General features: G+C 42.8%; 1 protein-coding gene across 1 annotated transcript; it reads left to right on the top strand.

Annotated features, from left to right (window-relative positions):
- Positions 1-312: 312 nt before the first annotated feature.
- TMEM154 (transmembrane protein 154) lies at positions 313-18,705 on the top strand. Its single transcript, XM_064149374.1, has 6 exons — positions 313-461; positions 9,149-9,460; positions 11,234-11,261; positions 12,518-12,603; positions 14,174-14,234; positions 17,931-18,705. The coding sequence occupies exons 1-6, from the start codon at positions 395-397 to the stop codon at positions 17,944-17,946; spliced, it is 570 nt and encodes a 189-aa protein (XP_064005444.1). The 5' UTR covers positions 313-394; the 3' UTR covers positions 17,947-18,705.
- The last annotated feature ends 7,129 nt before the right edge of the window (positions 18,706-25,834 follow it).

The raw sequence follows: 25,834 nt of genomic DNA, 5'->3' as shown, positions 1-25,834 counted from the left end.
CACACTTACATTGAGTTTTGTGTCTGATTACTCTTTGTATTATGTTATTCCCCATGACACTGAATGTAGATGAAGATGGGCGATAGTAAAGTTGAGAGTCAAAAAAGTAAAGGGGAGTCAGAGCTCCCTCACCTACAGTTTGAAGGTGCTGCAGCTGAGTTAGTGCTTGAAGAGCAGAAGCTTTTTTCCCCTCCTTCTTTCTTTTGCAATCATTGCTTGCTTGCTTGACAGGCCCAGACGGAATTACATCACTTCCTAAAACCCATCAAAGAGAGTCCATCTCCTGAAGAAATGCAGCTCAGATGCTCCCCGGCAGGAAACAGGAAATGTAAATGTTTAGGTGAAGCAGGAGCCCTCCGAAGCACCTCTCCGGTGGAAGCGCTGCCAGGGTAGCATGCGAAAGCCAAATCTCATCGCCCTGCTTTCTGCCCTGTCGCTGGCTAGAAGATCTGCTGGAAACGGTGAGTAAGAAAGTGCCTTTCACCTTCTGAGGTGCGACCACGTTTTGTGCCTGCAGCAAAGGGACTGAGGCGGAGGGCAACACCCTCCAAACTGAGTGCTAGAAGATCTGTGGGGACTTGCTCTCCGTTTCTTTTAGCTGTGTTTCCCTCCTTGTTTTCAGCTGCCTGACTTTCCAAGCTTTGACTTTTTTTCTTCAGACCTAATCCTGAACAGCAGAACCGAGTCTGTACTCTGCACTGGTCAGACCACACCTCGAGTACTGCGTTCAGTTCTGGGCCCCCCAGTTTAGGAAGGACACTGAGATGCTTGAGCGTGTCCAGAGAAGGGCGACGAGGCTGGTGAGAGGCCTTGAGCACAAGCCCTACGAGGAGAGGCTTAGGGAGCTGGGGTTGTTTAGCCTGGAGAAGAGGAGGCTCAGGGGTGACCTTATTGCTGTCTACAACTACCTGAGGGGCGGTTGTGGCCAGGAGGAGGTTGCTCTCTTCTCTCAGGTGGCCAGCTCCAGAACAAGAGGACACAGCCTCAGGCTGCGCCAGGGGAAATTTCGGCTCGAGGTGAGGAGAAAGTTCTTCACTGAGAGAGTCATTAGGCACTGGAATGGGCTGCCTGGGGAGGTGGTGGAGTCGTCGTCCCTGGGGCAGTTCAAGGCAAGGTTGGATGTGGCACTTGGTGCCATGGTCTAGCCTTGGGCACTGTGGTAAAGGGTTGGACTTGATGATCTGTGAGGTCTCTTCCAACCTTGGTGATACTGTGATACTGTGATACTGTGAGTCCTACAATTCCTACACTTCCTAAATTGCAGGTGTGTAGGGAACTGGAGTTCTCATGCTGGTTTGCCAGGCACTTTGGTTCTGATTTTAATGATTTCTTGTACTTTTTTAAACCCATACTACCAGCATTTAATAGTGAAGTTAGAGATGGAGAATCGCTTCCATTCAAAAGCTGACTGCCAGTCTCCATAGTCCCAGTGCACCGAAACCGGTTTAACAAAAGAGCAGATGGCTCTGGAAACAAATACTTAGAATCTTCAGCTGCAGAACAAAGTGACCAGGACCATGCCTGCCTTCATGCCTGAAGGGAAGAACTACAAGTGGAAAGGAAATAAAATGTTGAAGTGTTGGGGTGTCGTAGCAGCGGCTCTCACTTGTTGGCAGGGAGTAGTTTGTTCCACTGGCATTTTGTCAGCCCATGACTGCTCAAGACATGCAGCCCTTTTAGTAAAACCTTGCCAGGTGGTGCTTATGTGCATTTTGATGTCAAACAAATAACTGCCCAAGTGCCTTCATGTACTAGATTTATTGCCTCTGTGCTGCTGTTGCAAGCATGAGCCCCCCAGAAAGCTGGGAGAGAACTGTCACTCTCAGCTATGACTGAACTTCTTCTATTAAGGTTTTAAAATGCATTCGTGAAATAGATGCTTTCGTATGGCCATTTTTTCCCCTGAAAGCAAGAACTATAAGGAGGGTGTAAAGCTGGGCTGCTGGCTCCTGACACACTGCTGAGCTGCTTGTGGTTAGGAGTCTTGCTTCACTGTAATAGTGAGCTCAGTCAGGTACAGAATTGCTTGCTCATGTCTATGTTACCACAGCCCTGCTGCATTACAAACACATTAGGAAAATATGCTTGCAGCACTGAATGTAGCCCAGAATCACAACAGCCAGGGGAAAAAGTGCTGCCACAGACAGAGAAAAAGGTAAAAAAAACAAGGACACAACTCCAGTAACAGAGTGGTCATGCTCCAGCTTCCTTAGCTTGTTTGCAGTGTACTAATCTCTAGTATCTCATCACCATCTCCACAGAGTGGAGGGATGCCTTAGTCCCCAATGCCCCGAGCCTAAAACTGGGCCCCCACTGCCCGTCTTTGAGCTAGGCATTAAAGGCTGGACAGAGCACCAGGCAGATGTCACATACCAGGTGCTCCATCCACTTCACACTGCTTTTGGAGGCTTCCTCCTGCTAGGTCCGCCTTTAAATTCTGGCTGATATTGTAATGGTTCCTTCATGGGAGTGAGTCAGTCCTGCCAGAGCTCTCTCTGTCTGCTGTTAGACTTGGGTCTCCTGAGGCAGTCCTCAGCTACTGGGAAAGGGGACGAGAGCATGCAACCAGGGAAGAGCAAGGATCCTTGCTGCCTGCATAAAGGTGGCTTTTACACTTAGTCCCAATACGTACCTGATGCTCACTCTGACTGCAAGGATAGATGGGCAAGGGGAGGAGGGGAGAAGTTGTGAACTTGGACTTTGGGGGAGAAATCAGGGTGGAAAGAGTTTATATAGGGGCCTGTGTACCTCAAAAGCACTGGTGGCTGGGAGGCCCTCTACTAAGGGCATACTCCCCAGAGGATCCTTTGCTCTTGCCCCTTCTTGTTCATAGATTAAAAGAGAAGGACTTTTAAAGGAGCTTTTCCCCCTCTTTTTTTTTTTTTTCTTCAGTCTGAGACACAGCACACACCTTTAAAGTGGTCTACTGAACAACGGAGGCAGAAGCGTTTGGATATCTCCCAGGTCTTACCTCTACTGTCTAGAAACCATTTACAAAGTAGGCAGTAAGAGTATGATTAAATGTTGCAGTGCAGATGGATTGAAACCTTTATAAGTCCTGTTCCCATAACATGCTGAAGCTATATAAAACCCTGGCCTTGCCATTTGGGTTATGATTAACAGACAGTTTTCTCCTGGCTATGTTACAATTACTCTAAGCCAATAGCTCTAAGAGCATGCCTCAAGTGTCAGCAACACACCAAGGGGACATGAGGGTTTGTACCAGCCCCTTGATTTATGCAGGCAGGAAGCCCCCTGATGAACAGTGGTGGCCTCCCCTCTCTAGGTGACATTGCTACCAAGGCATGTGCTGACCCTAGGAACAAGTGTTAAGGCCCTTCTACAACTTACAGGAAAAGGCCTTTTGGGCATTTCCCAGGGCATGCCATCTCCCTTAGTGTTAAGTGAAACGTGAGGCAATTGCAGCACAAGTGGTCTGACATGGGGAGCAAGATAATGCATGAGGGAAAGGAGCAGGGAAGCGTGTGACACTTAAGTGGAAGTGCTGAGATGGCTGCAAGTATTAGTGCTTTATTTCAGCTGTGGCTGAGCACTACTGTTTTGCGTTGTCATTCGAAGAAACATTGCTGTCAAAGGTCCAGATACTTAGCAGCTGTTACCATGAGCACAGGCAGCAACTCTGTCTTTGGCAGAGGAGTACCTTTTAGGTGAAGTCCCCTACAAAGTCTCTAAGACAGTAGTATTTTTGACCTATTCCCCGGTGCAAGCAATGAACTTAAGGCTGAGTTTGAACCCGTCAGAATCACCCATTATAATTTTCTAGCAAAGAAACAATGTAAGAAATGAAGATTTGCTACCTCCTTTCTTTCCAAAGTGCAGCCCCTTAAAAAGCAGACAAAAAAACCCTTCTACTGAACGCGTCAATTCCTTGCACATGTTTACTTCTATTCCTTTTATCCACATGCATAAATTTCCACTGTGTTCTATTTAAGTGCTCCAGGGACATTTCAGAAAACTCGTCCTTTACATCAACAAGATTGTACAGTAAATTTCAGTCAGTGACCCCAGTCTACTTCTATTTTTATGATAGCTACAGAGACAGTAGAGCTTTTGAATCTTTAATTTCAGAGTCGTCTTGAGAGCAAGGAGCACTGAGAGATTTGCATCTCTGTGAGGTCGCAAGGGTATCACTGATGCAGAGCTGGAAACCACAAGATTAAGTGGATGCAATAAATGCATAAATTGGCCTGGAAAATCTCTAGTACTGAGGGTGAGAAATGAGACTACAGGTTCACAGTTTGAGGCTAAAGAAGCGTGACTGGATTTATAACACCAGCAGTTAATGCAGCTGGATGGAAGTACAGCGAGGAGACAGCAGTTCCCATCGTTTATAAATGAACTTGCACAGTTGTTTCCTCTTTCAGGTTATACCTAGATAGCACTTTCTAAGCACCCCATTTTAATAGGATCTTGTCTACAGATCAGCCATCCTGAAATGGTTGCGCTCCCTCATCTGAGGAGCGTATGTGCCCGACAGCTAGCCTGCAGGCTTTTCAGGATTTCTCTTTCAGCCAGACTGACAGGCAGGACCTGCCACAACAGGCTGCTGGGCAAGCCATGGCCATGGCAAGGAACAGCCTTTCTTACAGGAAATACAGGAGGGGAACAGAACAGGCACGAGTCAAGCGACAGGAAAGAGCATCATACAGACCACGTGGAGTGGTATGACTATACTGCCAGAAACAATGTATGTACAGACCGGAGTGATATATAGGATGTTGTAACTCTACACCAGCATACACAGCTTTACAGCCTCCTGTGAACCTTCCTTTCCTTGCACTTTCATACCTTACAGAAAATTTTGAAGAAAAAAAAAAATCCTTTCACACTAATAAGCCTGATTATCTCATTAACTTAGCTCTTGCTTTTCTTTCATCCCATCCTCTCCCTCTTCTTCTATACATAGGTTCTATAGTGTAATTTCAAAAATCCCCTTCAGAGGCCCCAACCCTTGATTCTGATGAGAAGGCAGCAGGAGCTCCAATAATTTTACATCAGAACCAAATGTGCTGACTGATGGCTATTTTCCTTTGCCTTGCTTCCAAATGAAATCAGAAACCTCTTTGCCCACTTCATCACGGAATGATGAACCTCAGAGAAAGAAATGCTGCAACAACAGGAAAGTTGTTTGTTTGTTTGAGATGGAGCTGTTTGAACTCCAATCTGTAAAGCTGCTTGGTTTATTCAACTCCCTCTGTCTCCCTTCAAAGACAGGCTTGGGAGCACCTCCAAAACACATGCAAAGTCCATCAGTGATCCAAGCATAGATTTAAAATAGAAAATATTGAATAATATCTTATACCATGGTCTCTGCCTTTTTATATTTTGTAAGAATTGTAATGGAATGTGTTTTTTTTTTTTTTTTTTTTTTTTAAGCCACTGCTAGTTCTTGTTCAGGCATTTAGGTGCCCCAAGGACCATAGCCCTTAATATCTCAGGGATGGAAATCGGAGGGCTTCTTAGATTCTAGCTTCTTATCTACAAGCTCCAGCTCTGCCCAGCTCCCCGTCAGACTAGGACACACTTGCATGCCAGTTCCTCTCATTTTTGCTCTTGAAAGCATGGAAAGTAGCAATATGGGCTGGGTTGAAGTTGTGGTGGGCTCCTACCCACTTCCTTTTACAAGGGCAGAAGTGTCCAGCAGTTACGCTATATGTGATCGAGACAAAGCTGGAAACAAAGTTGCTGTAACAGTGCTGTAGTGCAGCTCCTTGCCTGAGATGTGCAGGAGGCTGAGTACGGATGTCAGAAACCATGACAACATGCTGACAACAGCATGAGGCTGAGCATAACAAAAGGAAGTGCACATGCTTTGCAAAGTCAAAGAGATCTCTGCATGGTGAGATGTGACTTGTTCCTTCTTCCACTCCACAGGCTTTGGTTTTCCATTATGAATGTATGTTATGTTATAGTCAGACTCCCTTTTGGAGGGAACTAATATATCTCTAAAAGATGAAACCCAAGCATAGCTGACAATATAGTTCATGGTATGAATGACCACTTCAAATCTGTTCTGCCTTTAGGCATGCAGAAAATATTTGAATAGCATCTCACAGACTCTCTGACTTTCAGGTGCTCTCCTGCCCTGCTGCAAACCAAACAATTGTCCGCCTTTCATTCACTCTACTGAACAACTGCAACACTGCCTGCTCCCTATTTTGAGCACTTTAAACTGTAACAACTACCTTGGGGCCAACCACATTGGTCCTACGTGTTCCAGGCAGCTGGCTGCAATGAGCACTGTGCCTGCATAGGAGGCCTAAGCCCATTTCTCCCCACCAGGCTGGAGGTACACATCCACCCTTGCTGCAAGCCAGGTGCATGTCTTGATTTTCCTGCCACATAAAAATGCGGTGTGTGGGTGGCCCAAGAGTGAGAGCAGCCCCTATGTGACAGGTGAGGCATCTCTCAGGCATGAGCTCTAGTCCTTGGAGGTGACAGGCAGAAGAGCTGGAGGGGATGTGCTAAAGCATCAGGTGAAACAAGAAATAAGAGCAATATCCTTGCAAGAACACTGTGCAGTTGGCTGCCTTTCTGCTGAAGGATGTGTTTAATTCACTCGGAGAAAACATCTCAAAGAAGAAATGGCCTTCACAGAAGAGATGCTGTTTCATCCCCAGAATTATGCAAAGTGCACAAAAATATGTGGCAGCAAGGTCACTCCCTGTGATTTGCTATTTTCTTTGCCTAGAGACTAGAAAAGGTAATTCTATTTCACACAGAGACAAATGGTGTGAAATCTGCTTCATAGCTCAAACCCAGGCAAATAAAAAGTACCAGAGACACTGGGAAAGTCTCTCTTGGAAATCGAGCACAGCATACATGACAGCTCAAAGTTTAGCACTGCAGCTAACAAGGTGTGACTGTTTGCTTCTGCTTTAAAGTCACATCATGCTTTAGACATTTGAAAATCCATTTTAGCTCTAAGAGTCTATGAAAAATATGGCATTTCCCCACACCCTTCCTGATTTGCACTATTTTAAGCAGCAGGCTTGTCCTTGTCAACATATCAAATGTGGCAGATGACAGCTTTCAAGGGCAATGGCTAGAAGAAGAAAATGAAGCAAGGCTGTCCAAGTGGTTCAGGGAGGCTGCAGTGGTCCATTGGCTCCACCAGCGGCATGGTCCATCACACCACAGTCTGCAGTGTGGCCATCCCTGGTGATGCCTCACCACTTTGTGCAATAGCAATTGTAATGGAGTGGCCACAGGCACCAGGACATATAAAATACTTCAGGAAAGAAAACTCGAGTGGCCAAACTAATAAAGGAGAGGAGCTTTTCCTCCTGACCTCTGCAATAGGATTAAGGATAGACAGCAGGTCACGGGAAGGGGTGGAGCAGCACACATGTAAAGGGTCATTAGCTGCAGAGATTGGTTTTGCTCCTGACTGAAATGCTAGTAGAGAAGACAATTACAGAGAGACTATCCATATAAAATGCTTTGCCACTGAAAAGCTAACATGTTCATTGTCACATCACATTGAAAGAGTCTGGTGGCCTTCACAGTATTAAATGCTATATTGAAATATCAGGTATTATTTCTTAAGTATTAAAACTCTTTCCTACTTTTAGGAAAGAACAAAACAATGAGGTGCTTGAGTGATGAGCACAGCATAAAGATCTAGATAAATCACTACTGTCACACTCAAATAATTTTACCTCTTTGAAATTGGGTTTCCTGGAGTACAGTCTCATGAAATACTCCTCTTTGAGAAAAAACTGACAGGAGAGGAGATGCTGCAGAATGGACTAGGCAAGAGATAGCGCTCTAATCCCAGTTTTCCTCTCTCACTTGCCATGCCTGGGAAGGACAGCATCCCTGTCCTTCTGATTCCTCATCTGTAAAACGGAGATGATAACTGCTCATCTCTCAGGGCCATTATGAAGATGAATGTGTTTACAAAAGCATTTAAAATGCTAAGTACTTTTGGTTCCAGTCCTGTGAGATTGGAAATGCCAGCACTGAGGTGCTGAAAACCTAAAGCTCTTGCTAACTCTAGTGGAAATATGGTTGCCCAGCACTTTACAGGAACAGGGAGAAATATGTCATTGCAAAAGTAATTAAATCCATTCCTGCATTATTGCATAAAATAAGAGCTGGACCATGCCAGCATTGTATCTGAAAGGGCAGATAATACAAAAGGTGATCATTTTAATTTCATGCAAAGAAAAATTAGTGAGGCTTTGCATTTAAAACCACATTGGTATTATTTATCTAAGGACTGATTGATGCATCTTTGTCTACAACAAGATGTTTGGCACCAATATAGAGAACAGTATCAGCCCAGAATTCCATGACAGTCAAAGCAGACCTAATTAGCCTCAACCCCCACCTTGTTTCGCTATTACCAATATAGCTAGTCTCAGTCCCTTCTCTTGCAAAGCGTATGATAAGTGAAACCAAAACCTAAATCAAGGTTCAAAACCCTTTGTCTTATCTTTTGTGAAGAATAACCAGCACTGACTCTTTAGCATATGCTCCTTCAGCCAGCCCATGGGATCAGACAGAGGAGATGTTAATTGCATGTGTATCCAGTCAAGTACCTGTGTTACTGCTACCTGTTCTAGTCCATGCAGAAGTGAAAGCCAGCAGCTTCTGCAGACTTCAGACTTCCTTTCACTAGTTCTGTTTTTCACAGTGAAACTTATTTAGCAACTTTGAGAAAAGCATAGAGAAAGGGATATAAGTGACTCAGAGGAATTTGTAAACCACAGAAAATGGCCTCCCTAAAGGGAGTATTAACCCTTTTGGTGAGGGAAGGGATGAAAGAGATTGCTACTGTATGCACCAAGGCCGAGGAGCAAAGCAGGTTGGAGTGGTTCACTGAGAAGCATGAGGGTGAGGACTGCAGGAAAAAAGTCTGTGCAGACAGGCCCAGTAAAGTCCAGCTAACAAACATGATCAGGACTGGTAAGATCTGGTGACAAATTGGTGATTTTACATCTGATGCCTGAGACTCTAAATCTGGGGGGGGGGGGGGGGGGGGGGGGGAAGAAATCTGCTGATTTTTTTTTTTTAAAGATACAAAATTTAAAAATACATATTAAAGCTGTATGCTTTGACTCACTGGTGATAATACCAACAAAATCCTTCAAATGCTAAACTGTGCCCATATATTTGGCAGGCTCTGAAAATGATGGTTCTGGAGATGGATTGCCGATATTATCCACCACTGCAGTAACGCCTCCTCCTGCTTCGCATCCTTCAACCACAGGTGACCACGAGCCAGTACTTGTCACTACAAGCACTGTTGAAAGCAGCTTTGAAATACGAAGTACTCCAAGTACTGAACTAAATGTTGAGAACAATCAGGACAGCCTAGAAGCAGCAGAACAGTCTATCTTAATATATATTGTTCCCATTGCACTACTGGTCCTGCTGATGATGCTGGTCATATTTTTTGTAATGCACCACAAAAGGAAAAAGTCTAAGCAAGGTAAATTTGTCTTCTTATGCAGTGAAAGAATATTTTTAGGACGTGCTCAACATTAACAAAATGTTACTTGGAGGCCTGGGATACCACATCTGGAATGTGCTTCTCTAGTTGTAGTTTCACGTTTGATGGATGGGGAAAGGGATCTACCCTTGGCCAGCAGTAACTGGGCACACACTTTACCTTGGGCAGAAACTAGCTTTGTTTCCTGTCACCTCTTGCTCATGCTGCACACCCATAGGAACTGTGTCACTGAATTCCAGCTCCCAACAATGCCAGAATCAGTGTATAGATGTAACTGTGTGCCTGCAACTGTGTGCCTGCAAAAATGACTGCCTTTGTGCTTAATCACTTAATTTAAGGTGAACTTGATGTTTCTATTGCCTATACTGCTCACATGATAAAGCTGCTTGAGGCTTCAATAGAATAAGAAAAAACAAAAGCATTTTAAGGAACACTTCTAAGGACTCCTGTAGGGTGGTGGCAGGTATGAAGATACCACAATAGAGCTAGGAATCCTATAGTCAGACAGCCTGGGAGCTGTGATAGGGACAGCAGCACTTCAGGATGATGCCTCAATCTGTTAACAAAGACATTGGTAGCTTGGAGTGCTGAGCCACAAAAAACTAGCCAAGATGTCATAAGACCACACAGGTGGTAAGTGAAGTCCTGAAATAGTCACATCAGCACCTCTGCAAGAGAATACAGCTGTAAGCTCCTCAGCCTGCAGGTAGTGACATGCTTTTAGCATAGATTTCAAATCTTTTTTAGGGCACTTTCTCAGCTGCAAGTTTTTAGGGCCATTATCATAGCCAACTTAGAATTCACAACCAGACATCTAGTTACCTGCCTCTTTCTGGATGACCCCAAGTGCAGGTACACCTTTCAGAGGGATGGAAAATGTGCTAGCTTGCAGGAGCACAATCCTGGGATCTCTTGCCCCGTGCCTATTGCATGAAGCTGGGATTTCGGGCATCCTCAAGGCAGGAGCAGATGGTTCTCTGGAGTGGCTCTGCAGTCAGAGAATGCTGGAACAAGTGGGGAGGTGTCAGCTCCCATTGCCAACAATGAATTAAAAATAGGCTGATTTAAGGCAGTATACAATGTGAATCCTAGATGTAGTTCTTGGCCTTTTTTTTGGGGGGGGGCTAAGACTTTTCAGTCACTTAATTCATGGAGGGAAAGTTTTTTAACTGAATAATACCTGTTACACTATTTTTCTCCCCTGCATTTGCTTTGTCTTAGGATCCTAACTAGCTTTTGACATCTGCCTAGTTCAGCTTCATTAGCCTAGCTGAGATTTAATCTGCCAGGCAAGTCCACCTCCCCTCTTCTCTCCATGAGCAACTCCCAGAGTCTCCCAGCAGACCTGGATTGCCTGTGTGCATTCTGCCTGCCAGTATAACGTCCTGGTGCTTCCAATAAACACATTTTTTGCAGCAGTGGTTCCTTTTCAGGATACCATTTGTCCCACGACAGTGTGCTTTGCTCAGGGAAGTGTGCATCTGCAAGGTCCTGCCCACCGCAGCACTAACAGTCAGTTTCCTCCCAGCAGGGCTGTGCTAATAATGAGCTGCTTTTCATGTGCTCAAGATGAAAAATAATGGGTTCCTCTGAAAATTACAAAACAGGATGAGATGTTTTGTCTTTCATCTACAAGTTAACTATTATGGTTTTTGAAAAGGCAGCTTGTTTTACATGACCCTTCTAAAGGCTTGTTTGCAGTCTGTATATACAAAGACCAGAACTATGAACACCAAGTTTTTTCTTTTCCAGATGAGCTGGGAAGTGAAAATGTGAAAAGGTAAAGTTTATGAATAGAACTTTTTAAAAAATTAAATTCTTTAGCTCCTAATGGGATATTATGATTTTTAGCTCCTTCACTGCCTGTTTTAATGGAATTGTACACTAAACACCTTTACTGTTTGCCATCAATTGCTCCAGTTAACTACCTCTAGAAGTGGCTAAAGTGTGACTTCAGTATCTCACTGAGAGTGTAAGACTAGTGCAGGAGAGCAGAAAACAGCAAGAGCTGTCCCACAGGCAGCCAGTGCCCACAGCTGCCCCTACACCCGCTCTAGGCAGCCCCAGCATTCCCAGCCATCAGACATACAAGGTGCAACATGAGCAAAAGGCCTCAGTTCCCATGCTCATGGCAGGCTTTCACTATTCATAATGAGCTCCGTGTTTTGCTCCCCTGTTTTTCAAGTTTGTCTTCTCACTGAAGTCAGAAAGGTTTGCCCAGCTGCTGTGGAAGCAATGCCTTAGCTGCTGGGAAAACAAGCGAAAAACCTGCACAGGCATTACCAGCCTGAAAATTTTTATCATGACTATTTAGTAAGCTACATTTTGCTGACCAGTGCTACTAATGATACTTCACAGGGAAAAAAAAAAAGATTTCCTAAAAATATTTTTTTTCCACCAAGTGATCCCAGGAATGATCATCAAAGGGACAAAGCTAAATGGTGTCCCTGCCCATGCAGTGCTACCTTGCTCATGCAGCTAGGGTGTTCCTGGCCATGGCAGGGTGGTTGGAACTAGATGATCCTTGTGGTCCCTTCCAACCCTGACTGATTCTATGATATGGAGGCATTTACATGAATAATCTTTTCTTTTGAAGTTGCTGCCCATGTCAGTCACAGCTAGGATGCAGGCCCTCCACTTTTATCACAGGAGCAAGAGGACTTTTGGCATGTTCCAGCAGGGCAGAGACAAACTACTTTATTTTTTGGTTTTCTATTTACAGTAAGGACAGTTCTAGAATAGCTGCAGTAGTCCTGCTCCAGCATACCCTAAAATGTACTGTCTGAGTCCCTCAGCATGTGATGTCCCAGTCAGCCCTACCTCTGCCTGGAACCGGCATCTCACCACCACTCCTTCGCAACTGTTTGCAGCCATTTCATCCACACCCATCAGGCTGACATCTTCTCAGATTACTAGGCTAGGATGGCTTTTCAGATTTTATATAACATCTGGAATTATGAAAGATTCATGGAAAATACTACACTGTAAGTTACTTGAACTAAGCATTTTTATAATGTCCTTTTTTCTCCTCTCAAGTCCTATTTTTGAAGAAGACACACCCTCTGTTATGGAGATAGAAATGGAAGAGCTCGACAAATGGATGAACAGCATGAACAAAAATGGTACATGGCAACCCTTTTACTCCATCACCTCTCTCTTTTTAGCTGAGGTAGATCCTATGCATAGAAAATATATCAATGGAAGACATTTTGTATGTGTGTCACTGCTTTTCCAACAACATTTTTAGCTGCGTTCTTGGCTCCCTTCTACTAAAATAGCAGCACAAATGTCAGGGGTAGAATTGTTCAGAAGAGTATTTTAGTTTGTATGGGAGCTTATTTTTAACATATGATGGAATGTCATACATGTTTCAAGTTTCCAGTAGACACTTCTATTAAATACATGTATAGCTGTGAACAGTATTTATGTTTTCAAATACACATTTGATACACACTCATTTCTCTGAAGCATTTAGTCCTCGTAGAGTTTTTGCAGTCCTGTTCTTTGCACTGTGCTATTCAGAAGAAACATGTATTTACTCATGGTTTAGACCACTATTTACTTAAAACTGCTGCCAGGATCCTACAAATATATCTCTTCCTTCTTTATGCCCTTTTACTCACTTTGCCATCTCTACCACCTGACACACAGGCTGCTCTTTTCTGCCAGCACTGTTCGCCACTGACATCCTCTCCAGCAAGTCTCAGTCCAGTTAGCAATCATTATCTGTGATAACTACCAGCAGCAGCATCTTCAGCTCCTTCTTAGTTCCTTCGAAGCATTTTCTATTTTTAACCACATTTGCCTCCCAACTGAAGTCTCCCCAGTCAAAATTTCTAAAAGGCCCTGCATCCTCTTTCAAGGTTCTCCTCAGGAGAATGCAGATGTTCAGTAAACTAGGAATTAATCAAAGCCTGATTTTGACCTGCTAGCAGCTTTCCACTGGCTAGGAAATGCTGAACTCCTAATATATTCTTCATTCCTGATCGCTTGCCTTATATCCAAATGGCTCATTTGCCTGACCTCCTAGGGATGCTTTGTTTTTCAGGACATAAACCCCCTTGGGGCATTCTTCGTGTTACCACAATGCTCCACATGATGCGGTTTTGACCTTCGCGGTCTGTAAGCTCTAGTAGGAAACATGTGCTAAGCAGCAGTGCTGAAAGACAGACATGAAATAGAGCATAGTACCCAGGGAAATACTGCTGTAAAGTATTTTTAATTCTGTGGACAGAAAGGAGCAAATACTTGACATATGGGAGTGTTAGAAATATTTGTTTGGGGTTTTTTTGGTTGTTTGGTTTGGGTTTGTTTTGTTAGTGTTCCCCAATCCCCAGCCAGACTATAAAGCATAAGGGCAAGTATAAGCATTAGAAGGTTAACAAATAGTCCTCCTCATGGTAGTCTATAAGAAACAGTCCTCAAAAGTAGTTTGTGTGTGTATAGGTGTAGACAAACCAGCTGTAATATATAAAATAAAGAAGTTACAGCAACTCCCATCAAAGGGGAAGAGGATTTAAATCACATAACATTTACGAGGATCATGCAGGTTTTACAGATAAAAGGGTGCAGAAGAGCTTCTAGAGTTTTGCATTCTAGAGGGACTACATCATAAAAGTTGATGCAACTTCTGAAAGAAATGTAGAAGAAATGCCCAAAGTAACTACAGTCTTGTTCCTTACTCTTTTTCAGCTGATTGTGAATGCTTGCCTACTGTAAGAGAGGAAGAAAAGGAATCAATTGCTAACCCAAGGTATTTTTAATTCATTATGTTTGAAGAAATGTGGTCAGTGTCATTCCAAAATAATCTAACATTTTTAAGATGTAATTACAAGTAGAGTGATCCTTTGGTCTATTTAAGTTCTGAAGTTTTTATGCATGAGGATTTTGAATTTAACTTACACAAAATGCTTGACACTTACTTCTAAGTTGGTTTCTGCCTGTAAATTGCACCACTAAATAATCTTGTGGTTGTAAACCTGTGTGAGACAGACAACCAGATGGCACAGATGGAGTTTCATTTGCTGATCAGACTTTAATCACAGTTTCCCAAGGTGTTAATACAAGCATTCAGCATAGCTTCCTTGGCACTCTTCACTCACACAGATATTCAGCTCTCCTCTGCCACCAGGTGCCTATAGGTCCCTGAGACACTGCTGGATGTTTTGGCTGGAACTGTGACCAAGCAGGGGCTTGTCTGCCCCTAAGAGAAGCTCAGAGGGTTTTCCTGGTGCCCTTGTGCAGTGCTCCTCTGGAGCTAGCACTACTTCATGGTCCAAGAAAAGATCCCAGTGGGGTGCAAATCCACAATCCTAACAGCTTGTAAACTTTCTGGCTGGCTTCCTCAGGATTTTGGCCAAAACTCCTAAAGCCCTCTTTAACTCCCATTTTCCCTAATTAAAAATTCTGGTTCCAGCTGGAAGCAAGGGCCTGGCCTGCACACTTGGGTTGCAGCTGAATTTTGGGGAGGGAGCAAAGCAGCTAGTCTGTGCCAGGTTACAATAATAATGAGTTAAACTACCCTGCATGCCAGGAATATCCCTGGTTCAGTGGGAGCAGCAGGCAAGGCTGGGAGCAAGAAGGGTTAGCAGCAAGAGGACCTAGGTCTTCTCTTTGCCATTGCACTAGGTAACTCAGCTCATCATCCCCCTCTGGCAGAGCTACAGCTCCCATTATAGACCATCATAGTATCTTGTTCCTCCTCTTTTCAGAGCTTCCTTACTCAGGATTGAAATAGTGACATTAAATCACCGCTGCCAAGTTTGCAACTCAGATACTCTAAAGCTGCAGTTTCAAGGTAGCTTTTGGATGAGGCTGCTTCACTACAGCTATTTCTATTTAAAAGGATTCTGCTTACCCCTGATGCAAGAGAAATCATTGTATTGTGGGGGCTTTTTTTTTTTGTTGTTTTTGGTTGGTTGGGGGGTTTTTTGTTTGTTGAGTTTCTTTTGTGTGTGAGGGCTTTTTTCCTAATAAAAGACATCAATCCAAGGATCTAGCTGCAAGCAAATGCAGTACTTTACCCTGAAGAGGTAGAAAAGATGATGGATTCACTAGCCATCTGGGTCTTCCTCCTCCAGCCTCTAAATGGTGGTCCACAGTGAGAAAATTAAGGAGAGGCAGCTTCCACAGTGGTTCTCTAAAAACAGATTTACTGAGCGTACCACTATAGGGAGTATAAGACAAAATAGGCTTGAGCCACATGATAACATCAGCAGAATTTATAGTCCAAAAGGCCTTTTTAAGCACAATGGCACTCTAAGCATTAAAATGACTTTCCAGAATGTAAACAGTTTGCTTTCAGAAGAAAAAGCATCATGACCTATCAGCTTGAGATAATATTCAGATGCCATCCTTACTAGTGTGCTTTTGCATTGGATTTGCTGACTAGCAATTGGATATCCTGACTGGCAAAAAGTTTCCCAGCCTTGCTGAGGTTGAGGTTCCTGTCCCAAGCACATAGGAGGAGTGGGTGGGTGGACACGGAGGTGGCAGGCAAGAGCTGTCATTTCTGTGGTGTACCAGCTGTGCACAACCAATCTCTTTTCTGGAGACCTTTATTCCCCTGGCAGCACAGAAGTGCAGCCTGTCCTGTTCATAGCATGCATCTTTGTAGGTTGATGAGTAATCCCTCTATGTTTTATTACACCTCCCAGAGCAGATTGGCTTTCTCTGGGCACTGCTAGGCACCCTCCTAGTATTTCTGTCCAAGAAAGGGTGACTCTTTCTTATAAAGAGAGGTTCTAGGTAGAGAATAAGTCAGTAGAGAACAAAATACTCCTTTCCCACACTGTGCCTAATTCAGCAAGGCGCTTTGAAAAGACATTTGTAATATTATGAGTGGCCCTCAACAACAGAGGTGGTTTAAACCCCTTCTCTTAATGCTGACTGAAATGTAACCAATAAAAACTAACAAATGGCACATTGTCAAAATTGTCATGAACCAAGCAATACTAAGAAAGTGCTAGGGAACAAGCTAGCAAGGCAGAAACCAGCAGGACAAAGAGAAAAATCATATAATGAGGTCAAATTTAATACAAGAATTCTATCTGTGAAAAATTGTTCTCACCAGTAGAAAGGGGGCAGTTTGATTGCTCACTTGCCACAACAAACTCCTGGCAAAAATGGCAGCTCATGGCTTGGAGAGATTCCCTCTGATATGGGTCAATAATGGGCTGGAGGGCCAGGCCCAGAGAGTGGTGGTGAATGGTGCCACATCCAGTTGGCAGCCAGTTGCTAGTGGTGTCCCTTAAGGATCAGTGCTGGGCCCAGTCCTGTTCAATATCTTTACTGATGACCTGGACCAGGGGACTGAGCCCAGCATCATTAAGTTTGCAGATGACACCAAGCTAGGAGTAGGTGTCAATCTGTTGGAGGGTAGGAGAGCCCTGCAGAGGGACCTTGACAGGCTGGATGGGTGGGCAGAGGCCAATGGGATGAGATTTAACAAGGCCAAGTGCAGGGTTCTACACTTTGGCCACAACAACCCCAAGCAGTACTAGAGGCTGGAGAGAGAGTGGCTGGAGAGCAGTCAGGAAGAACGGGGCCTGGGAGTACTGGTAGATGGTAGGCTGAACATGAGCCAGTAGTATGCTCAGGTGGCCAGGAGAACCAGTGGCATCCTGCCCTATATCAGAAAGAGTGGCCAGCAGGACAAGGGAGGTTATTCTTCCCCTGTACTCAGCACTGGTCAGGCCACACCTTGAGTACTGTGTTCAGTTCTGGGCTCCTCAATTCCAGAGAGATATTGAGGTATTGGGACATGTCCAGAGAAGGGTGATGAAGCTGGTGAGAGGCCTGGAACACAAGGCCTATGAGGAGAGGCTGAGGGAGCTGGGGGTGTTTAGCCTGGAGAAGAGGAGGCTCAGGGGTGACCTCATTGCAGTCTACAACTACCTGAAGGGAGGTTGTAACCAGCTGGGTGTTGGTCTCTTCTGACAGGCAGCCAGCAACAGAACAAGGGGACACAGTCTCAAGTTGTGCTGGAGGAGGTATAGGCTGGATGTTAGAAGGAAGCTCTTCACAGAGAGAGTGATTGGCATTGGAATGAGTTGCCCAGGGAGGTGGTGGAGTCATCATCCCTGGAGGTGTTCAAGACTGGCTGAGGCACTTAGTGCCATGGTCTAGTTGATTGGCTAGGGCTGGGTGACAGGTTGAACTGGGTGATCTTGGTGGTCTCTTCTAACCTGGTTGATTCTATGATTCTCACTTGGGAGCAGGAAGAAACATGGACTGGGTAGCCACTATCATAGAAATCAGACCACCCTTGCTGCCAGCATCCAGCATCACTGATGCGATCCTTTGACATGTTGCAGGGCTGATACATTTGCTTTCTGATAACATCTTCTCAGGGACTTGAGAGATACTGTTGCATATTATTTCTTGCTGAGACAACTAACCCAACAACATGACAATGGTGTGGCTTTTTTTCTTTTCCATGTATACACAGTGATGGTGAATCATGAAGTTGGAACAGCAAAGAACTGGTTAAAGGGAAGCACCACACAAGCTAATGATCCCCCAGATGCTGAATGAACTGGATTAAAATATAATTCATCTCAAAAGGCCAAAGAGAATGGGTTTGTTGTGTCCTGCCATATAGTCTTTAGAAAAGAAACAGCACCAAGGGGAACAAACCCCCCCTGAAAAACAAAACAACACCAAACAAACAAACACCACCACAACAAAACTGTCACAAAAACAAAACTCAAAAAGGAAAGCACTATTATAAAATCAGGGCCTGATTTAACTTCCTTCTGCAATGAGATTAATCACAAATCAAGAGATGCCTCTTCTCCCTTCCTCATCCCACAAGTCTGCAAAACAGTCCACATACCTGCCTAGTTCTTGAGTTGTGTATCACATGGAAGCACTTCTGTTCCAAGTTTGGTGGGTTTCTTTGTATTTCTAGTGGTTTGTTTGTTTGTTCATTTTAAAATATAAACAGCATCCATAATTCTGGAGTACTTGGGTTTGGTGGATATGAAGCTCATACCTGTGCAATGCTTGTTTTTCAGTGTGGTCTTTTGGTAACAGTGCACTTATTTCACAAGACTTCTGCTGGGAATGTATCAGGCTAGGATTGACAGATCAGGTCGAAAGCCAGACAAAACAGCTGAAAAGCCTCTGGAAGGATTTGATAGGAACAACTGCAGCCAGGAAAAGGCATGATATTCACAACTTGCTTTTTGGTTTTCAAATTAAAGGCAGAAGAAAAAAAAAAATCTGAGACTGCCTTTCCATTTATCTTTAGAGATTAGTACCCTGGGCCAGCTTTCACCATTTAACCATCCTCCCAGCCCAGTACTGTTCTTTAACAGCCACCTACTTCAGGGATATCCAGCTTGAAAACATTAATTTTTCAAACTCTCATTTAGAAAAGTTAAAAATTAAACACTTCAGTATTCCTACCAAACAGAAGCTTAGGAGAGTATGTTCTGCAATAACTACTTGGTTGAGGTTTTCAGTAAGATCTCTGCTGTCTCTTTTTTTGACTATTGAGCTGGGAATATTGAAAGATAGACTTCTAAATGTACCTGGTTATCTTTGATCACACTGAGAATAAAATAAACAAGTAAAGCAGACTTCTGAGATACCTTGCAGTGGGAAGATAAATATCTTAATCACATCCATTGGTTTTAGGTAGCATGTCTCATGGATGTAGTTCAAAAGTGTAACACACACAAAACTGAATCCTGGCCTGTGCAAAGCTTCACTCACCTTATTTAACATAATAAATTCACTTTCCACCATAACTCATATCCCACCCTATCATACCCTTCCTATCTTTATCTTCCATTGAAATACATAACTTCTTCCTATTCAGTACCTGTTTAATGATCAGTTTTGTTTTGCCTGCAAATATTTCACTAATACATTATCTCGCATAGCCTAGCTCTTTAGAGAGCAAATGCAATCGACAAGCCTCTGGGATGACAGCTAAGTGTCACTACCAGCTGGCAAATACAGAGAAGGGTTTAGCTTTGTGAGTAATTGAGGATGTGTCAAAATGTAAAAGGGAAAAAAAAAAATGTTTGCAGCTAACCATATTAATTCATTAGTGAATATGACTTGACTAGTAATTTCCTCTAAGAATGAAATATTTCTTCATTGTTCCAAAACAAATTCAGTATGTGATGGTAAAAATAACATTTCCTGCTTGGATGATTTAACTTTGAAAAAGTGCTTTATGTTTGCCTATGACAACTTTGGGTTTTAATTTTCCACAACTTCCTGACAGTAAACTTATGCTCTAGAATATTGGTTTAAGATCATGCAGTCACAAGGAGTAATTTGCAAAGCAGCAAACTGGAGATGCCCAAATCAGGGAATGTTTTCTCTAACAGTACAAGATAAGATGTATTTTGAGAACATTAGCAGCTGTGTGGTTGGAAGGCAGTCAGTGGTGACCCAGCAGTTTTCAACTAGCTCATGCAGGTCTGCATCCAGCAACCACCACTTTCTCCCTAAAGAGAGCTAAAGCACAACTGGGACCTGAAGAATTGGAGTCTTTGCCTTTTTGATTCCACCCTTGTAGTCATTTCCTATTGCACAATCTCAGTATTTAAATCTTGTAGGTAGATTGAATCACAAGGGATTGAGACCATTTTGTTCTCAGTACAGCCAACACATTATAATACTCCAGTTTACAAGTATGACCTTTATGTCCTCTGTCAATGCATTTTTATTTTCCCTAAATGAGGCACACAGCCTGGGGTCCTCTAACCCATGACTCAAAAAAGAATACTCAGGTAGTAGAAAAGATGCTAGCATATTTTAAAATTTGTTTTCACATTGCCATGCACTACACAGGGTTTATGCCTTTGCTGTGACAGCCTTCTCATTGGCCTGAGCTGAGCTGACCCATCTCACCATCATCTTGCAACATCTACCACCAACTGATAAGTTATTATCCCTCAGTAGAAACTGAGAAAAAGCACGTAAACACAAAGTCAATTGCACTATTATTCCAATGACATTTAGCAAATGTGATGATCCCTGAGGAACTGTTGCCTCATCATCCATTTTCTTCAAGTATTTTGGTAGTTACACAGCACTTCTCCGGACAAGTTGACATTAAATTTACAGCATGAGAACTTTTTGTCATAAAGAAGGTGGAAAAATCTACTGATCCAAGAGGAACTATTTGAGAAATATGTGGATAAAATGAAGGGTGATCAAAACCCAGCATCTCCTCTAAATGTGATAGAAATCCTATCTTAAGGCAGAATTTGTCAACAAAATAGAAACAGCTCCTGCATAAAGTTACAAAGGTAAGGTCAGGCATTGCCAGCAGTTAATTAGTACTATAATAGTCCCGCACTTGTAAAACACATAACTCTAACATTAACCTCAGCAAAAAGGTTTCTTTTAGTTTCTAAGTAGTTTTAAGTCACAGATACATGGATAACTACTAAGTAGAGATGGAAAAAAATCATTTTGCAATGCTAAACCTTATGGAGAGCTATAAAACCAACTTTTGTTTACTATTTGTATACGATATTATATATCTGTATGTGCAACTGTTTTATCAAAGAGCTGTTTCAAATGATTTGGTAATGTAAATATTTCAACCATAGTATTGCTTAATTGTATATAAGACTATGAGATTTTTAAAAACTTTTTCTAATAAAGGTTTTTAGGGTCTGCAAGTTCTCTTTTTTTCCCCACAATGCTGCTAATTGATTCAAGTCAATGAGTGCTAATTATCTGGTATTGATGTCAAGATTACTTGAGCCTTAGAAGATGTACAAAGGTATGTGGTATGTGGATAGGTTAATCTCTAAAATTCAGCCAAAACCTCCTAAAAGCTTGTGCACTGGCCTTTACAAATTACAGAAACACTTGGAAATTTATTTTACCTAAGGAAAAAAAAAAAAAAAGAAGTTCCATTAGATCTCATATTTTCACTGAATGGATAGCATTGTCTTTATCAGCAGCCAAATTCTGACACCAAAATGGGAGTCTCCAAATTGATAGGGGTTCTAAAATCCATTCTCATGGTTTTAAGAAAAAAAAAAAAAAAAAAAACAAAAAAACCCAAACCCTCACACAAAAAAAACAAAGAAACAACAACAACAACAACAAAACAACCTCAATGTGAGAGCATCACAGCAACGACTAGGCAAAAATTAGTTGTCTTCATCTTCCTCACCTGAACATCACATTATCAAGAAACTTGTCTTTAGTGCTGACACAGACCCTTTAAAAGGTCTGTATTTTGGGACAACACCTATCTAGTACAAAAGGCTACTTGACTACAGAGCCCCATTTGGCAAAAGCAGAAAAGATTCAGGGTGTGCAAAGGACAAACCCTGCATCAGCGTTGGTAATGACATCCATGGAAGTGCACCCCAAGCACTAACTTAGGGTTTAGAAGGGTCAAAGTCACACAAGGAATATCACTGAAAAGACAGTAGTTGCAGCATGGTCTGACATGACCACCACATTTTCCCACAGGCTGCCACATCCTTGCAGTGCATGGTTGCCTCAAGTCTGATTTTGCACAGAATCCATTCCTTGGCCTGATTATAGATGGGATTCTAACACGCTGAGGGGCTGGGAGTGCTTCCCTGCCACTACACAGTCCCCCCCCTACACATGTAAAGGCCTTGCAAAGGGGTGCAGGGCGAGGGTATAATAAGGAGCAGCATCACCCTACTCTGCAACACAAGCACAGCCTGTGGGCAGTGGGTTTGTGCAATCATGTAAATGATTATAAACACATGGCTCTGGGAGCTAACTTTACATCATTTCCACACCCAGGCCCCTGAGCAGTGGCAAAGCACTGCTGCAGAGAGCTGTAGCCACACCAACATGTTCACAAGTTGTGGATTTTCTAAGCAGTGCATTATTACAGCCCAATTTGCATTTCCCTATAGGTTTTTATTTGTATATTCCATCACCTATCTTTATTGCCAGATTTCCAATTGTTATTTTTATACCAGCAATGCAAAACTGTAGTTTTAAAATTGTCATATTGGTCCTGGTGACTGGAGAAGTAAAAATTGCTCATCTGGGCACCTGAAAAACACAGGAAGCCATTTGATATATGCCAAGAGAATTTCTGGCACAGAGAATAGGTTTCTTCCCTCATTTAAAAAAAAGATTAGATGTGATAGATAATCTCCAAATAAAAGGGGAACAAAAGTTCTGTGTAGCTCTTATTCAGCTAGTTTTGTGGGCTTGGAGTTTTTTTTTTTCCCCAAGCTAATCTCAATAGAAGTATCAAGACATCTTTTGGCCAGTTGCTCTTTCATGAGAAGAATCAATTTCTGCAGAGTTTTTAAGATTACTGAAAAGGGACTTCTCAACATTTTGGAGGAAAGCTTTGAAACAAGAATATCTTTTCATATAGAATACCAACATCAAGCTGAGAAATGGAGTGAAACTCATTAGTTTGGTTAATTAACCTACTCCACTCACTCTCACCCACTAGCTCAAGTTTTGTTTATTCTTCCTTCAGTTCACAGGAGAGGCTAACGTTTGAGACTTATGCTTTTTTAAAACAGAGGAAAGGAAACATACCACCGACTTGGATATTACTGCTAAATTGACACAGAAAAAGAACTCCAAATCTAAACTTACATATTTGGTTTCAGGAAGCAATACCCAATGAAGATGTCTACAGAACCATCATCATCTCGGTTTTTATTTTCTCCACAAGCTGGAGAGATCTATACACTCCTACTCCACGTGTCTACTCTATGCATGTTTGTAGAAGATTTGCTTTGAGGTATCTGGTGCAGATACACATTTGTCAGGTTTCATGAATGTACCTGGGACTCCTCTGTCATAATCAGGCTTTTGTTCCATTTTACAATGCAAAATAAGGAATGGAACATGCTCTGCCACTGTCATCGAGATCTGTACAACAAGGCATCAAAGCTAGGTTTTCTCAATAGAAGAAGCAGATTTGTAATTCCTTGTTCAAGTATTTCTAGCAGATATACTCCAACTTTCATTTTAAAAAACCCCAATCAAACAGTTTACTTTCATTTGCTTTCTCTTCTCAAAGATGATAACTGGGCTTTTTGTTGAAACGCTTTGCTTCTTTTACAACAGATCCAAATAATACCCGGGGCAGGGGGAAATACTTACAATGTCCCCAACCTTTGTAGCAAATACATGCAGGTAGCAGATGTAATTACAGAAATAACTTATCTGCTTCAGACTTCTGAGGTTACCATTTGCCACAGATTAGCTGTAACTTGTATTGTTCAGTTTACTGCAGCAGCTGTGAAAAAGCAAGCACCTACACTTTCTGGACAGAATGCTTGTCTCACTATACACTTTTTCCTCCAGAATACAGCCAGCAGGGAAAAAGTTCAGTAAACTATTAGAAATTATGCACAGGGTGGAATAATATTACCCAAAAAGTCCTTGTCCATGTATTTGGCCATGGTATTGCAATGAACCTAAGTGTTTTCCTTCTGGCAAAGGACAGGAGGCTTGCTGCATAGCCTCCTAGCTATCAGTAAAGGAGCAGTTTTGTTTCTTGTCATACTACTGGGGACTCTCCCAGCCATACTTTGGCTTGAGACGTCTGCCTCACTCTGCCTCTGATGCATCCAGCTGTGGTTCAAAATGATACTCCGACTGCCACCCCCAGGAGGCAATCCCGACCTGCAGCTGCAGAAGTCCTTTTGACTGCAGTGCATATTCTATGTCACACCATAATTCCCGTCATCAAAGGAGCAGAAAAAGGTTTAGGGGTAGTTATATTCTACATCACACCGTAATCCCCATCACAAAAGAAAAAGCTCAAGGTTTAGGGGTAGTTTGCCTTGGCAGCAGAGCCTGAAGCATGGGGACAGGGTGAATGGAGCAACGTTGTTTCCCCAGGACACACACACAGCTTGCCTGCATTGCTCCCCAAGGTTTGGTCTGGGTCGGTTAGAAGCCACTCACTCTCTCCCTAGTGAGGAGGTTCCCTAAAGATTCTGAGGAGCACCACTGACCCTCGTTGTCTGCCCATCACTCTGGGGGCTCAGCTGCAGGGTTTTAAGCTGTCTCTCTGTGCTGGTGGGATGGGCGGTAAGGGTCATCACAGCAGAGGATGAAGCCGTACCGGTTAGCACCACAGACAGCAAAACTTCCCAAGAGAAGCTCACCCACAGCCCCACATTCTACCACGTGAAGACATGCTTCCAACTCCCACAGAACACCAGAGCAGTATGATCGTTACCAGTTCATCTGATGCTAGTCATCCAGATCAAACCAAACAACACAATGACATTCTTGTTAAAGCACTGCAAATTACACTTACAACCTGTATTTTGACCATTTTCCTCAAGCAAGACTTCTCTCAAGTCAGGACTACAAATCTGTCCCCGATTGCTTAAGAGGAGCTCTTTCCCAAATATTACATGATTTAAAATAAAACATAAGAATGTTTTGTAGCAAAATAGGGACTGTTTAAGAAAGAACAAACACACATAACATCTTTTTGCCCCCAGAATAAGCATTTTCCCTGGGGAAAAAACAGAGACTTATCCACAAGGCTGTTCATAAAGTTCATGTGGAAGAAATCAGACAGCAACTTAAATTGACCAATTTAAGAAGTCTGATTTCTTTCAGTCACTGTATAGCCAGATCAGTCAAATCACAAAGAGCAAAGAGGGGAAACAGGACTCATGGAGACAAGAAAATGGAATTTTGTCCAAAAACTATTCACTTGCTGTTTAGATGGCAATAGTATATGGATACATGCAAAGAGCACTGCTGTCTGTGGAGCAGTGACTGGCAGAGTACAGAGATAAAAGGGGTAACCAAAGCGAAATAATTGAGTGGAGATAAAATAGGGAGCCTACAACCCTACAGGAGGAACAAAGGTTTGTAGAGCCATGCATTAGTTACATTCACAGAAGGCACATTTTTGGAAAGCATGTGAACAATGAAAAGCCTCTTTGCTGCAATGTAAATACTTAAGGTTAAACACACTGCTAGGATCCATAACATACTTAACTGTAGATAATTCTCTCCTGTTTTCAGTGTTGTGAACAGCAGAATTAGGCAACTCATAAAAGGCCACAGACTAAAAAGACAGATCCTTGTGTTACCTCACTTGAGCCAAATTACTGAACTGAAAGGAAAAACCAGGAGGAGGCATGAATTGAAGTATTATACTTGTGCATTCCACAAGCACAAGAAGAGCTGAGGTCTGGGGGAGGACTCATAGGCCCAGGGAGGCAGCACACTAAACTGGCTTCTATCTATTCAATTTATTTATGCTCACAAAGAGATACACTCTGTGCAAAGATTAATCACAGGGGACTCAAGTTAATACTATTTATGGATATACATATTAGCATAAAATAATACCAGCCCCAAACTGCTCCCTCAGGTTTTGAT

The sequence above is a fragment of the Pogoniulus pusillus genome, chromosome 9 (assembly GCF_015220805.1).
Source record: "Pogoniulus pusillus isolate bPogPus1 chromosome 9, bPogPus1.pri, whole genome shotgun sequence".
Lineage (NCBI taxonomy): Eukaryota > Metazoa > Chordata > Aves > Piciformes > Lybiidae > Pogoniulus > Pogoniulus pusillus.
Note: the sequence above shows the minus strand (reverse complement) of the source record. Positions and strands in the feature narration are given on the sequence as shown.

Coding starts and splice junctions, on each gene's coding strand:
- TMEM154 (XM_064149374.1), top strand. CDS start 395: ATGCGAAAGCCAAATCTCATCGCCCTGCTTTCTGCCCTGTCGCTGGCT. Junction 462..9,148: donor TAGAAGATCTGCTGGAAACG/GTGAGTAAGAAA, acceptor TATATTTGGCAG/GCTCTGAAAATGATGGTTCT. Junction 12,604..14,173: donor GAACAGCATGAACAAAAATG/GTACATGGCAAC, acceptor ACTCTTTTTCAG/CTGATTGTGAATGCTTGCCT.